Here is a 16,859-nt window from a genome sequence, read left to right on the forward strand (position 1 = left end):
GGCATCAGATCCGGTCAATGAAGGACTTCTGGCCATTAAGATCATGGACAAGAGATCTTGTGAGGACATAACATACATAATCTCTACAGAGGTAGAAGTCATGAGAATGGCTGCCGGGTGCCCCTACCTAATGTCTATGCGGGCGTTTATGGAGACACCTACGGAGTGTGCAATAGCCATGGACTATATGGCCGGAGGAGACCTGTGGCACCACATGAAAGACTCAATGCTGTTTAACACAAAGACAATAAGGTAAAATGTCATACTGAATCTAGATAATCTGCTGCCCGCACATTGTAGTCCTAGAGCAATGGAGAATGACAACAAGAGCAAATAATGAGGTGAAAAGGACACACGTGTGTGATCTCCTCATGTCCTCCGTATGATTGTGTATGTAACCACTGATCCACCCTTTACTTTCTACTCCACAGACTCTTTGCGGCAGAGATGGTGTGCGGACTCCAATTCTTGCATGAACACGGCGTCATACATAGGTAATCATTTCACCTCCATAAATCTGTCACCTGTGACTCTCTGTTCTCTCCTTACATATCTATTGTAGAAAGTTCTATCATGAATTATCCTCACAATCACTGTCTGCTCCTTCTCCCTGCAGTGACCTGAAGCCAGATAACATCCTCATCCAAGACACCGGACACATCAAAATCTGCGACTTTGGCGTATCAGTCACAAATGTCTCTGAGGGTGACATAGTGGAGTACGTTGTTGGCACTAAGGGTTACATGGCGCCTGAGGTAAGGAACATGTGACTGGTCCCGATAGTAGGATTGAGGGATAATCTGATCCCACTGCATCCTGCTCACATCTAATCACAGACCGGTCCTCATAGTATGTGTGCAATTCCCCATCCCGGTATATTCAGCTTCTCTCCAATCTCATGTTCCCACAGATAATGGATGAGGAAGGATACAACCATCTGGCAGACTCCTTTTCCTTTGGAGTCATCCTATATATGATGAGCGTTGGGGACTGGCCATTTTACAGCAAAGGCTCAACGGATGAATACCACCAGTCTCTACGTGAGCACATCCCTTATTTTCCACCAGGGATGTGCACTAATACCATTGACATCATAAAAAAGGTGAGTAGTATCAGATGGATAAAGATGGCAGTGGATTACAAGAATAGATAGAAGATAAGATGTGGACAGTCCATAGACATTGTGTAATAACTTATCAGTAATAATATATAATCTAATGACTAATGGTCTCTTTCGTTTTTTAGCTTCTCTGCAAAACTCCATCTGCCCGATTGGCCATAAAGTCATCCATCAGGTCCCACCCGTTCTTCCACTCCATAGACTGGAGCGATGTGGAGTGCGGCAGATCCGACCCACCATTCCCATATTGCTATGTAAGTATAACACATACAGACATCCATAATGTTATCACTACCCAGAAACGCACTTACCCACTATATCCCTTATTGTTATATCTCTCAGTACACTGTATATACTGAATGTGAGGAGCTGATTCTCAGATGTGTATATTTCTCTTCTTACAGCAGGACTATTAGGCTGATAACAATCAGCCCCATTCCAGTAACATCCAGGAATGAAGATTTACAATTAATCAGATGAGGCAATCAAACTGGACTTTCTAATTTACCGGACTGTGACAAACCTACCGAGCTTCCACCACAGAACATCCACGTAGATTTGAGCACCAAACATCCAGGGATTTATTCCGATCGCCATACTTGGGGTCAGGAAGGAATTTTTTTCCCGTGATATGAGGATAATCCAACAACAAGTCCTCAGGGTTATTTTTCGCCTTCCTCTGGATCAACATAGCAAGTAATTAAAGGCTGAAATTGAAGGCCTTCTTTCAGCTATACTTGCTATGTCACCATCTGGATGACTCATCTACAATGTGGTGGTAAGGAGAAGACTACCAGATATGAACAGACAGAAGGCAGCGGCTGCTCCTTCACCTACCAGATATTTACGGAAAGAAGGAAGCGGATGCTCCTTCTCCTACTTGGCCATGTACAGACAGAAGGAAGCGGCTGCTCCTTCTCCTACTTGGCCATGTACAGACAGAAGGAAGCAGCTGTTCCTTCACCTACAAGGCCATGGACAGATGGAAGGAAGCGGCTGCTCCTTCACCTTCCTGCCCATGGTCAGACAGAAGGCCATATGGTTAATCGCGATGCTGCAGGAATCCAGGAAAACGTCAACTACTCAGATCACATCACACATTCCAGCTCTTCTCCTCTCTGTCATGTGTGATCCAGACATGGATGTCCAAAAACGGCACAAGTGCAAACCAAGGCCCGAGGAGCAGAATCATCATCATCTGCTCCTCTCTACAAAAAGTGACAGTACTTATACACTGTCTTTTATCATTATTGCAAATTATTAACAACTTTATTGCATAAAAAAATGATAAAACATCTATATTGCTTTTGGTTAGATTCTTCTCATATACAGACATGTTTTTCAGTATTTTTATAGGTATCATGACTAGGGTCAGAACAAGTTATTTTGGTGCCTTAGGCAGATAGAGCCAATGGTGCCCCCCAGCAAACTATGGTAACAGGACCCCTAACGTAGCACCTCCCCTCTCTGATTGGTCAGGTAACAACCTCTGATGACCACTTCTGCTACAATTATTATTTTTTAAAAAAAAAAATACTAGCAAAAGTAAAAAAACTATCGTGTATTATGGGTGAGGCTTACCAGGGAGCACAATTTCAAAGTTATATGCAGAATCATTCATTGTGTGTGGATTATTTACACATTCCAATTGAAAATGTCCAAAATTTTTTACCTTGGATCTGGGGGGAGGATGAAGTAGGGTCCGAGCAGCACCCTGAACCTCGTTACCAGACGTTAACCCCCAGGGGGAAGGGGTGATCCTGATGAGACTCAGATATCTAGGCTCACTTGGACTGTACTGTGCTGTCAGGGCAGGAAGTGGAGGAAGGTAACTAAGGACTTGGAATAGGGGATAGATCCCAGTTGACGTAAACACAAAGGCACACAGCTGAGTAGGTCATCTGAGAAGGTGGAGGAGGATGAAGACGAGGCGTTTACGTTGCGCAGTACGGCGCACATAGTGATGTAGCCATGACAAGCAATTTCCACAGCCACAACTTGGCCAGCAGAGTTTATGGGTCTGCAGCTCGCATGGGTGGCAAGGTCTGCCTAGCCTGGGCCTTTTTTGACACCGCAAAGGATGAGCCATCTCACGTAATCTGCCAACTTTGAAAAAACTGAGTAGAGGGAAAAAGTGCAGTTATTTGACTGCTACATGTATGCACCTTCACAGTCACCATTCGTTACTCTGGGAATCCCACTGCTCTAAAATGCGGACCAGCAGACCTCAAAAACCAACAGCCACCCCAGCAATCGCATCTGCTGCTTCTTCCTCCTCTGTTACTGTGCTAAGCATTGTGATGCAGGTCTCTGACCGCAGAACCTCGGCTTCTTTACCTGCTCCAGTCAGGCTGAGTGAGAGCCTGTCAGCTTTCTCAAAACTTTTTCAATCCACATCTCCTCCTGCACTTCCCTCATGGTCCAGCAGTTTGTCCAGTTCACCGTACACCTCCCTCTCTCAGCCAGCCGACGTTACCGCAGTTGTGGTCACGTAAAAGATTGTTTCCTCCTACACGTGATAAAGCTAAGAGGTTGAACTCCACCATCTCCAATCTGTTGGCCATGGAAATGCTGTCTATCCGCCTGGTAGATACAGATGGTTTCCGAAAGCTGATGGCCATCGCAGTCTCCCAGTACCAGTTGCTCAGCCACCATTACTTTTATTAGAAAGCTGTGCCTGCGCTACACCAGCATGTTGCAGACATCACCCACTCCTTGACTAAATCTATGTCTGCATTTCACCACAGACACTTGGACGAGTAAGCATGACCAAGAGAGTGTTACATCTCACTGACTGGGCACTGGGTGACTCTGGTGGTTGTGGGGGACAGGCAGGGAAGGTGCTGCTCCACAAGTCTTGGAATCCCCAAGCCTTGCAGGACAAACCTCTATATTTCACACTTCCTCCAATCCAACTGACTCCTCCTCTACCTCGGCTACGGCAGGGGTCCCCAACCGCCAGTCCGCGGCCCAGCACCGGGCCGCTGCAGTGCCCTTGCCGGTCCGCGGACACAAGGGGAGCCAGGGGCGGTCAGTGGCGTAGCGGGGGCTGGGGCGGCGCGCAGCAATTCTTAAACTGCGTGTAGCGGCGGGCAGGGAGCGATCAAGCAGCTCCGCTGCCTGCAAGAGGGAATAGCAGGAGCGGAGCTGCAAGGACCCGTCCAGCTTCCTGCCCGCCGCCCGCGCTTCCTGTCTCTGACTGACACAGAGAGGAGCGCGGCGCTGCTGTGTCAGAGCGAGGAAGCGCGGGCGATGCTGCGACAGGTGAGAGGAGAGAGGTGGTGTCTGTGTGTGTATATATAATGTGTGTGTGTTTGTATGTCTGTCTGTGTGTGTACGTGTGTTTGTGTGTTTGTCTGTGTTTGTGTAGGTGGAACCTGGCCCTGGAGGAGATGGGACATGAGGAGAAGGCCATGATGGGGAGATAAGGCCATGATGCCTGGGGTGATGGGAGAAGGCCATGAGGGGGTAATGGGAGAAGGCCATGATGCCTGGGGTGATGGGAGAAGGCCATGAGGGGGTAATGGGAGAAGGCCATGATGGGGGTGATGGAGAGAAGGCATTGATGGGAGTGATGGAGAGACGTCAGTGATGGGGTGAAGGCAATGATGGGGAGAAGGGAGTGATGGGGTGAAGGCAATGATGGAGAGACGGCAGTGATGGGGTGAAGGCAATGATGGAGAGACGTCAGTGATGGGGTGAAGGCAATGACGGAAAGATGGCAGTGATGGGGTGAAGGCAATTGTGACGGGAGTATTCTCCAGAGCAAGGAGGGACAACAGGCCTGGGAACGATCCAACAGATTTATTGACCAGAAAACAGGAACAACACGAAGGTAATTTGCAGAGTCCCAAAATAAGTCCACAGGAAATTAATTCGGGGGCACCTCCCGACAATCCTTGTGCCAGATCACAAAACCATAGTCCTTTAAGAGTCCCAGATATCCACCACGATCACACAGAGGCCGAGGCTTCCTCAGACAGCCTCGTCCTTCTCTTTTAGCATCCAACTCACATCTGACTGAGTTGCACAGGGATCTAGTGTCTCTGCTCCTGGATCAGCCCATGTGTGTAGTGGAGGAGGGTTCCACTCCTCCTATGCAATGGTTTGGCCCACAGCAAGGCACCGCTGTGTCTACGAGGATGTGCACTTAAAGTAGTCCTCTCCTTACTAAACAATAGCTAATCTCTCCCAATCTGTTGACCAAGTTAATTACATTATAGTCTCAGGAATGAAGTCAGGTTAGTTACAGCTAATAGAACCAGAGAACAATTACGTGGCATATTATACAAATACAGGACAGGGAAAAATATATACATCATGACAGCAATGATGGGGAGAAGGGAGTGATGGGGTGAAGGCAATGATGGAGAGATGGCAGTGATGGGGAGAAGGGAGTGATGGGGTGATGGAGCAGGCAAGAATGGGGTGATGGAGCACTCATTCAAAACCTATGGTGAGTTGAGTCACATTATAAATGTTATTTAATTATAAGTATGCACTGCTACACTACAACCGCGTCCATAGACACGCCCCCTTATGACCAAAGCCCCACCCCTGCCACACCTCCATCCCCGCCCTGCCGGGCCATGGAAGAATGGTCTTGCTTGAAACCGGTCCCTGGTGCAAAAAAGGTTGGGGACCACTGGTCTAGGGCCTTCACCTGCACCCTCAACCTCTGCCTTAATGGGACATGCGTTCCAACAGTGGAGAACGAATTGCCACCACCTCCATACTGCGCAGCTCACAGCAATCAGGTAGTGTTAAAATTGAGATCGCAGTCATACAGCTGAAGAGTTGTGGACAGCTCTCCAGGCTGAGTTTAATCAATGGCTGTCTCCTCTGAACCAGCATCCATGGAAGGCCATGTCCGAAAACAGTGTGAACTTAGTGGATGCCCTATGCCAAGGCTAGCCCACACACGTGCCTTGCATGGTTCATATCCTCAACCTGGTGGCACAGTGTTTTCTCTGACAGTATCCTGGCCTGGGTGAGTTGCTGCAGAAAGCATGGAAGTTGGGTGTGAACGGAGGAAGTGAGCACCCATCAGGTCATCGACTTGCATCAACACAGAAATCTTTGTCCATGCCAGTTAACAAGTTGATATGTGATGTGCTGACACTTTGAAATTCCACTCTGCACATGTTGCAGCGACGGTGGCAGCAGCTACGAGCCCTGACAAAGTATGTCATATCGTAAAGTCTGGGCCAACACAGTACGGATGTAGCACATATCACGTTTACGTAGTGGGCACAGATTAAGGACCTCTGCACCCTTCTGCACAGATTCAAAATGGCTGCTAAGATGGCTAGCACTGATGATGCTGTCAGCAGCATCACTATTCCAGTCATCTATATCCTGGAGCAGACTTTGAATAGCCTGCGAGAGGAGGTTGTTGTCCCAGAAGAAGAGGAGGAAGTAGAGGAGGATGCACAAAGGGATAACATTGTCTCAAAGTTCCAGACTGTCGTCACACAAGAGATTACCAAGGGAGGGTGAATAACTACGATCGAGGGGGGCTGGTGATAACAGACAAACTGCTAGTAAAGGTGCAAGATCGGAGGAACAAATGGAGGAGGAAGAAGTTATGGGTGAGCAACTGTCAGGAGATGAAGAGGATAACCATCCCCTCTCTGTTGTTCGTGGTTGGCGGAAGTGGAGAAACAAATATCAGTGTTACCCAGCCACCAACACAACATGGGCTTGGACCTCATGGAAGAGCCTGACATATGAGTGCCTTCTTGCTGCACTATCTCCAACATGATCCCCGTATAGTTATGATTCGAAACAGTTGGGACTACTTGGTTGCCACTCTGTTAGATCCACATTATAAGACAAAATTTTGCCAGATGATTCCCGCCCTAGAAAGGGACCCGCGAATGCTGCAGTTTGAAAACATGCATTTAAACAACCTTAAGAGAGGTTTTCCCAATGACAGCAGTGAGGCACACAGTGTGCATCGCAGCTCTAGACTTCCCAAACTCCGGCACGTCAAATCGTCAATGCCAAAACATTAGCAGCAGCAGTTGTAGTGTAAGTTGCAGAAGCAATTTCTATTAGTCCGTTGACACTTTTTTTAGACCAGCTCGTGCACCAATCCAAATCTGACTCGTGGTGAACAAATGGAAAGGATGGTGCAGGGGTATCTAGAACTGAATATCAATAGCATCAGGGAGGGTTTGGACACTTTCACATTTTGGTCTTACACCTTGGAGGTTTTATCATGCCCGGCATCCAGCATTCTCTCAGAACATGTCTTCAGCGCTGCTGGTGGTGTCCTGACGGATAAGCGCAGCCGTAGCCCGCCTAACTTTCATCAAGATGAACAAGATCCAAGGACTTTGCACCCCAATGGCAGACAGTACAGACTAGGCTATGTTGAAGTTTTTAGTGTGCTGCTTTGATCTTGCGTAATTGCCCTCTGTGATGTCTTTAGTGTGGCTTCTGTGCCTGCTGCAGATGTTAACACAAATTTGTGGAAATATGAACAGTCATGATTGGTCTCCATCTGCTGGGTTGGCTGTAGGAGAAGTTGTGTTGGTCCCTATTATACTATTTCTACTCTCGTGAAATTGATGCCACTTCAGTGGTGTCAAGCCCTCATTTTTTTATTTTATTTTTTTTTAATTCGTTTATTGAACCTGAGGACACAAATAATGTACAACATACATAATAGCTTATGATAACAAGCATTATACATAGCACACATGTCTCCGTCCATTGTAAAATACAATGCAAAGAGATTGCACACTCTTATAGATAAACAAGGCCAAATGTACATATCCTTCCAAACATACCTAAAGGCTACTTGGCTATACATTTTCCAGCATGTGTATCAATCCAATTCCACAAGCCTTGTCGTATCATTCAGAAAATTCCTAAACTACAAACTACCACTACATCAACTAGTATCTACTATTTCCGCAGCCTGGTCTCCTATATCAAATTATGTCGCATGTGATGTCTCAGCCTTGCAAAGTAAGATGAGAGGAATTCCACCTCTCCCAAATCTTTTCAAATTTGCCTGGGCATCCCCTATTTTGGTATAACGTGTGCTCATATGGAATAATCGAATTTACCAACTCGATCCAAAATCTAAGGGAAGGACATGAACCCCCCATCCACCGCATTGCCAGCACCTTTCCGTGCCATAAACAGCATCTCGCGCAGGAAGACCCCAGTATAGTGATCCCAAATCTCCTCCTCCCATACCCCAAACAAGCAGACCAATGGCTCTAGAGGGACAGGGGTTTGTACCAGGGATGTCAGTAGTGTAGTCACCTCTTTCCAGTAATGTAGGATAGTGGGACATTGCCACACCACATGAATAAAATCCGCATCTGGCAAGTGACATCGCAAACATTCTGATGATTGAAGCCGACCCATCCTAAAAAGTTGCATCGGAGTCAAATATGATTGATTAATTATATATAATTGTATCCTTCTATTGTTAGTAGATGGTGATACTCCGATCGGAGATTCCAGAATCTCCTCCCACTCCTCTCTTTGCGTATTAGGGATGAGTCTTTCCCACCTCCTCTTAATGGAGCTTATGGTCGATTCTGCCCCTACTGACAGCATGTATGTATACAAAGAGGATATGAGACCCTGGGGACCCTGCGAATTGAGGATTCATATCAGAGGTAAAGATGAAATAGTACGGCCCACACCCCTACCCCTCATATGTGATTGAAGAGCCGATCTCAGCTGCAAATAACGAAAAAACTGAGATCTCGGAAAATCATGTGTGACCTGTAATTGCTCAAAAGACTTTAAGATCCCTCGGTCATACAAGTCTCCCATTGAAGAGACGCCACACTGAATCCAAAAAACGGTGGATGGGCCATTCAACAACCCCTGAAAATAGTTATTATTCCACAGGGGCATTGCAGCTATAAAATCTTTAAACCCAATTACGTTCTTGATTTGTCTCCATATTAATCGTGCCAGCCGGAGCATGGGTAGCAGACGTGGGACATTAGTTTTCTCCAACTCAAGGAACACTAACGGGCAATCCGCTTGTGCAGCGTGAAGCAAGTGACTTTCAGAATTGGGGAGGCAATTACCCGGCATCCATTTACTTAAAGCTTTAGCCTGCCCAGTTAAGTAGTATAGGAAAAAAATCTGGCAACGTCGCCCCACCTCCCTTCTTTGGTCTTTGTAAAGTGGACAATTTAAGTTTGGGCCTAGTTTTCCCCCATATAAAGGATGTGACCAGGAAATTGAGACTTACAAAAAAGGACCTGGGCACCGGTACCGCACTGTGCTGAAGGGAGTAGCTAAATTTAGGGAGTAGTATTATTTTAATCAGGTTAATGCGTCCAGCCACAGATAATGGGAGCCTACTCCAGGGTGCAAATTAAACTTTAATCATTTTTTGAAATTTGAATACTAGTGATTGGGTATTCGTCTGGTGGGTTGGGTGTAGTGGAAGATGTATCGGTCCCTATTACACTATTTCTACTCTCGTGAAATTCATGCCACTTTGGTGGTGTCTGCCACTGATATTTGGAAATATGAACTCTCCTGGTTGGGTGTCCATCTGCTGCATTGGCTGTAGTGTAAGAGATGTCGCTCCTTATTATACTAATTCTACTGTGGTGAAATTGATGCCACTTTGGTGGTGTCTGCCATTAATTTTTGGAAATGTATACACTCCTGGATGAGTGTCCATCTGCTGGGTTGGCTGTAGTGGAAGATGTGTCGGTCCCTATTATACTATTTCTACTGTGGTAAAATTGATGCCACTTTATCAATGTCTGCCACTAATATTTGGAAATGTGTGAACTCCTGGTTGGGTGTACATCTGCTGGGTTGACTGTAGTGGAAGATGTATCTGTCTTTATTATACTATTTCTACTCTTGTGAAATTCATGCCACTTTGGTGGTGTCTGCCATTAATATTTGGAAATGTGAACACTCCTGGTTTGGTGTCCATCTGCTGGGTTGGCTGTAGTGGAAGATGTGTCGGTCCCTGTTATACTATTTCTACTGTGGTAAAATTGATGCCACTTTATCAATGTCTGCCACTAATATTTGGAAATGTGTGAACTCCTGGTTTGGTGTCCATCTGTCGGATTGGCTGTAGTGTAAGGGGTGTCGGTCCCTGTTATACTATTTCTACTGTGGTGTAATTAATGCCACTTTTGTGGTGTCTGCCAGTATTTTTTTGTACTTAATTTGAAATTCAATTTTAAGCTGTAAATGCTGGCCCAGACCCTGATACCTCATGCATGGCTGCTTGCTGCTGTGCTATTATAAAATTTGTACTGTGGTTGAATTGAGGCCAATTTCCTGGTGTCTGCCCCTATTTTGATGTGTTTTGGCAGCTTTTGGGCCCGTTTGAAGGTGTTGTGTATGTGTTTCTTTTTCCATTGACTTGAATGGCGTTTGATGAATATTCGATGAATAAATCGGCGAATATTGCAAATTCGGCGATCATAATCCGAACCGAACTTTGAAATAGTCAGTCATCTCTTTTGAGGACAAATGGCATCAATTGATTCCTTCAGTAACTGAAGAACAGTGGAATGACGCTTTAGAAGCTTATACTGTAGTATCGCCAGCTGCAAATAAAAAGCTAATAAAATTATACAGCTCTGGCAAAAAAAGACCACTGCACAGTTTTATAAAAATCAGCTTCTCTACATGTCTGACAGCCATTCCATTCCAGTGTCATTTGAATTCCAACCAGTGTATACCTCATTCTACTTAATGTGCTTCTGATTAGGTGATCACCTGAACCAAATCTTATTTAACCAAGGAAAATATAAAAAACCCTGCTGTGGTGTTCACAATCCTCTTGCAATAGGACAAGCTGGATGGCAAAACAATTGCTCGTAATATTCCAAAAGTAATAGGAATGAAAAAATAACTTTTAAACATGCCAAAGGAGTTGAAAAGAAAAGTCTTTAGTGAGAAAAAGAAGGGCTCAATTCTGGCTTTACTAGCAGAGGGATACAGTAAGCGTCATATTGCCTCCATCCTTAAAATTTGTAAGACGGCAGTCCATTACAGCAAGGCCAAGCAGCAGACATTGGGGACAACAATGCTACAGACCGCCAGAGGGCGAAAACGACTCTCCACTGACCGGGATGACCGTCATCTTATTTTAATGTCATTCAGCAAAAGCAGGATGACATCAAGTGACCTAGAAAAGAAATGGCAAATGGCAGCTGGGGTGAAGTGCACGGCAAGAACAGTTTGTAACAGGCTCCTAGAGGCAGGGCTCAAGTCATGGAAAGCTAGAAAAAAAGCCTTTCATCAATGATAAGCAAAGGAGAGACAGGCTAAAGTTTGCCAAAGACCATAAGGATTGGACCATAGAGGACTGGAGTGAGGTAATCTTATCTGATGAGTCTAATTTTCAGCTTTGCCCAACACCTGGTAGTCTAATGGTTTGACAGAGACCTGGAGAGGCGTACAAGCCACAGTGTCTTGCACCCACAGTGAAATTTGGTGGAGGATCGGTGATGATCTGGGGATGTTTCAACAAGGCTGCAATTGGGCCGGTTAATCTTTGCGAAGGACGTATGAATCAAGCCGCATACAAGGTTATCCTGGAAAAACAGTTGATTCCTTCTGCTCAGGCAATGTTCCCCAACTCTGAGGTCTGGTTTTTCCAGCAGGACAATGCGCCATGCCACACAGCTAGGTCAATGAATGTGTGGATGAAGGACCACCACATCAAATCCCTGTCATGGCCAGCCCAATCGCCAGACCTGAACCCCATCGAAAACCACTGGAATATAATCAAGAGGAAGATGGATAGTCACAAGCCATCAAACAAAGAAGAACTGATTACATTTTTGTACGAGGAGTAGCATAAGGTCACCCAAAAGCAGTGTGATAGACTGGTGGAAAGCAATCCAGCAAGAATGAAAGCTGTGATTAAAAATCATGGTTATTCCACAAAATATTGAATTCTGAACTCTTCCAGAGTTAAAACATTTGTATTGTTGTTTCTAAATGATTATGAACTTGTTTTCTTAGCATTAATTTGAGGTCTGCAAGCACTGCATTTTTTTGTTATTTTGACCATTTCTCAATTTCTGAAAATAAATACAGAATTTAGTGCTTGAAAATTCGAAGACATATTGTCAGCAGTTTATAGAATAAAAGAGCAATTTACATTTTAAAAGAGAAAAATCAGACAAACTGAAAATTTTCCAGTGGTTTCTTAAATTTTGCCAGAGCTGTATACCGTATATACCCGTGTATAAGCCGAGATTTTCAGCCCAGTTTTTTGGGCTGAAAGTCCCCCTCTCGGCTTATACGAGAGACATAAATGTCAGGTGGTCGGCGGGGGAGCGGGGGTATCAGATTATACTTACCCCCCAGGCGCAGTCTCTGCAGCCCCCCCGCTTCTCCCACGGTCTCCCTTCCTTCCGTGGTCACGTGGTGCCGCTAAATAAAGTCATGAATATGCGCATATTCATGACTTTAATGAGCGGTACCACGTGACCGCTGAAGGAAGGAAGGGAGACCGTGGGAGAAGCAGGGCAGCAGAGACCAAGCCAAGAGGGGCTAAGTATATCCAATATTCACCTGTCCTCATTCCATCTCTGCTCACCGCTGTCTGCCGCATCCTCTGTCAGTGACGTTCAGGCAGCAGAGGGCGTGATGATGTGGTTAGTGCTCGCTGTGCCCTCTGCTGCCTGAACAGTCACTGACAGAGGACGCGGCAGACAGCGGTGAGCAGCGATGGAATGGGGACAGGTGAATATCTCAGGTGCCGGGGCCCTGAGCCAGCGGCGACACCGGTACCTGTCCCCCATAGCGCGCCACTGTCTCCGTCTGCTCAGCACACCGGCACCTGGCCCCCAGGGACAAGAGGTGAGTATGTCATTTTTTTTTATTTACAACAGCATATGGGGCACCTTATGGGGGAATAATGTATGGAGCATCTTATGGGGCATTTTATGGGGGCATAATCTATGGAGCAGCATATGGGGGCATAATCTATGGAGCATCTCATGGGGGCATAATCTATGGGGCCATCTTATGGGGCATAATCTATGGAGCATCTTATGGGGGAATAATCTTTGGAGCATCTTATGGAGCAGCATACTGGGAATATTATTATATGGAGCACCTTATGGGGCCATTATTAACCTTTGTGCAGCATTATATGGTGTGTATTTTGTATGGAGCATCTTATGGGGCCATCATGAACTGTATGAATCATTATATGGGGCTCCTGATTCAATATGGATATTCAAAAACAATTAACCTACTGATGTTTCTATTAATTTTACTTTTATTGGTATCTATTTTTATTTTTGAAATTTACCAGTAGCTGCTGCATTTTCCACCCTAGGTTTATAGGCGAGTCAATAAGTTTTCCCAGTTTTTTGTGGCAAAATTAGGGGCGTTGGCTTATACCCGAGTATATAAGGTGCAGAAAAAGCTCCAAAAATACATTCTCAATACATAACTGTAACAATTCAGATGCAGCCTCATTCAGTCTATAGAGACGACTCTCAATCAGATGAGGAAACACAGGAGAACAACAGAGTCCATACTATATTAATGAGCATAAATTTATTGATACAACGCAAAGACACATAAATGAGAGACAGGACAAGTATGCTGGTGTAGTAGGAGGTCAATCAAATTAATTAATCCTGAAACCATTAAAAAGGAACAGACTGGCAGTGTTGGTAAACAAGTCCGATTGGACGACCATGAGAGGGGTAAGTGGTGTTACATACTAGTCACACATGCAAGTAACAGACAATAATCGCATTCATGAAAGGTCCCTATCAGTTTTGCAAATGTGCAGAAAAAAATTGTATGAAGAATATAAAATCCTATTGCACAATGCCCAAAGTAATAAACTGTTGATACAACGGCAAGGAATACAGTCGCAGCTGAATTAAATATAGTAGAATTACTGTAGGTCATGAGGTCAACCAATATAGATCCATTGTTAAGTTTGCCACGGCTGCAAACATTGCTACCGGATCAAGAACAATGCAGCGAACAGGCCCAAAGTGCCAAATTGACAGGACCAGAAAAGATTACATGCAAAAGCATAATAAATCAAGGCAAAATGAACCGGTGTAAAAAAACATACCCATCATGTCATGCACAGGACGCCAGTCTGGAAACCCCAACGTACGTTTCACAGTATGAATACCGCTTCCCCTGAGGCTCATACCATTTACAAAGGACGAGAAGCTAAGCTCACTGATTGGCTGCAGTGCTATTGAGGTGACGTCAACAACCGGGGACAGCGGTGGAGAGCCCGCGCTGGACCTGGGGAGGGTAATAGTCTGTTTTGTTTATTGCTATCGTACTCTATGAAAGAAAGTTAACTTAAAGGGGACAATCAATATAATAAGTTTTAGTGGTCAAACTCCAAAGCCGAACACGGACCTTGCTGGTATCGCAGTATATGGCTCGGCTGAGCTGCTTTGCGGCAATTAGCCCAAGTGAGTACACCCGCCGGTCTGGCCAGGTATTGCCATCCGTGTGAATTGAGCCCAGGCTTCCCTCCATGTAACATACAGCCCAGAGAGGACTGACTAGTGGTGACCTCTGTGTAGGACGTCTATGACGAGAGCGACGTTCTTTCCCCAGAACTAGTAATGGCGCTGACAGACACGGATAATAGGGGGTCTATTCTGGGGTGACTTCAGGATTAATAACACGCAGTCTGAATTTGCAGAAATTGGATAAAAAGAGATTGTCCTTCAGGCCTGGAGCTCCGGATTATGGATGGAGACGTCATGGATATGACCATGAGCATTATGGCGCACAATGGCAACTTATCTATGGCATATGGAAGGATGAGCATTTTGAGCCCCATCTATTGGGGGTCTGTCACCAGGTCACAAGGGGGCAGTTGCTGCTCCTATGTTATCCCACTATTCCCTGGGGCATTTCTTTTAACCCCTCATATGCTTCCAGATACGGGCTGTCTCACTTAGTGGACGTTTTTCTGGTCCTTACCAAGGGGGCGTCTAATGTGTATGGCGGCCCTCATATCCGCAGTCCTCTCTACGGGCCACACATTACTGATCTTCTAGGTATTGCACAGGCCAGGAAACCACAAGGACTAGTAAATGGCAGCGGCAGTGAGGAAACAGATCCCAGCTTCCCAAATACCTGCACCACGTCATAAGAAGTCAGTGACAAATGTCAGTGGTTTCCATAACAACCACCTGACGATGTGGAAAAAGCTTGATGAATGTAGGAAGCAGGAAGACCACAGGCTGCCACAAACATGGGCTTCTGGCGGCAGCCAGGCTTACTAGGCAATGGTGGGCAGTGAGTAGCCGATCGCTCACTACCCATCAGGGGGCTTCTGGCGGGCAGCCATACTAGGTAATGGTGGGCAGTGAGTAGCCAGCCGCTCACTAACCATCAGGGGGCTTCTGGTGGGCAGCCATACTAGGCAATGGTGGGCAGTGAGTAGCCAGCTGCTCACTAACCATCAGGGGGCTTCTGGTAGGCAGCCATACTAGGCAATGGTGGGCAGTGAGTAGCCAGCCACTCACTAACCATCAGGGGGCTTCTGGCGGGCAGCCAAACTAGGCAATGGTGGGCAGTGAGTAGCCAGCCGCTCACTAACCATCAGGGTGCTTCTATGATTATACAGTATATGTAGACTGTGCATGGACCTAGGATTCCTCATCATTGCCGCTTGCTGATTGGTACCAGACTGTCACTGGCCCAAAAGCAGTCAGATCTGTGCCAGCACTGTGCCATGTAGAAAGTTAGCATGTACATGGCAGATCTGAGGATGGCAGCCTCCCTGACCAGGATCTGCCTCATACATGCTGCTACCCGGACATCTGCCATTATGTGGCATCCACCTGACAAGCTGTCATGAGAACAGCAGTGAGTGCAGGCAGGCAGCCATCATCATCCATGATCCCTACATGTACCAGGGCAGGTGCACTCACCGATGGCCAGGACACACGTATCCTTGATCGCCCTGTGCTTGTTGCCAGTGGCTTCCTTCTGCAGCTTTCTCAGAATCTCTTCCATGTTGACTGAAGGGATGATGATGATGCCGAGCAGCAGAGGCGGCTAAGCCCAGGGTAATGACGTCCCAGCCCCTCGGATAGGAGGTCTCAGTGCGCAGCATCCCCGGCTCCCATTGCTGATGAATCATCACCCAGCTCCGGGCACTACACACACATGGCTGGGGATGATTCCCCGGCAGGGGGCAGCTCGGGCTCCTAGAGGGGCGGGAGCAGGAAAGGCCTCCCCCGCTAATTATTCTATTAGGAGATGCTGGTATAGGCTCTTACAGAAAGGAAGAAACCATTGAGCCAAGGAGGGGGAGTGGCGAGAAATTACCTGTGGGTGCATGTATTGGCTGTGGGAGCTAGGTGTGTGAGCATGCTCAGGAGCCTGAAACCTGTCTGTGTGTGGGCCGTGTCACCAGTGTCTGTTCTGTTCCTAGGAGGACGTGCCAGTGATGGGCAGTCCGTCTCCTACTTTCCCGCTGTTCTCAGTCCTGGCCCTCACTGTAAAGTCAGTGCCTCATTATCCAGCTGTATTCATCTAGTGAGGCAGTACAGCCTGCTGCCATTAGTGATGAGTGAATGTGCTCGGCCCTACTCGGTACTCTCCCGAGTATCACCGTACTCAGCAAGCATTTTCAGGATTACTCGGCGGGAACTCGGGTCTCCACCCCGCATTTTTGGTGGTCTTTAGGCTATGTGCACACGTTGCAGATTAGCGGATTTGGCCCTGCAGATCCGCAGCAGATCTGCAAGTGATG

At 46.4% G+C, this 16,859-nt stretch overlaps 1 protein-coding gene across 2 annotated transcripts in view; it reads right to left on the minus strand.

Annotated features, from left to right (window-relative positions):
* Nucleotides 1-16,372, minus strand: part of LOC141089603 (brefeldin A-inhibited guanine nucleotide-exchange protein 3-like) — a 153,095-nt gene extending 136,723 nt beyond the window's left edge. For both annotated transcript variants that reach the window (XM_073576113.1, XM_073576112.1), the window contains exon 1: nucleotides 16,033-16,372. In XM_073576113.1, coding sequence (XP_073432214.1) covers nucleotides 16,033-16,117 — 85 coding nt within the window. In that variant the 5' untranslated portion in view covers nucleotides 16,118-16,372. The remainder of the gene's footprint in view (nucleotides 1-16,032) is intronic.
* Between the last annotated feature and the right edge of the window lie 487 nt (nucleotides 16,373-16,859).

Source organism: Dendrobates tinctorius, unplaced genomic scaffold (assembly GCF_039654945.1).
Source record: "Dendrobates tinctorius isolate UK_male_01 unplaced genomic scaffold, ASM3965494v1 ptg000046l, whole genome shotgun sequence".
NCBI classification, from domain to species: Eukaryota; Metazoa; Chordata; class Amphibia; order Anura; family Dendrobatidae; genus Dendrobates; species Dendrobates tinctorius.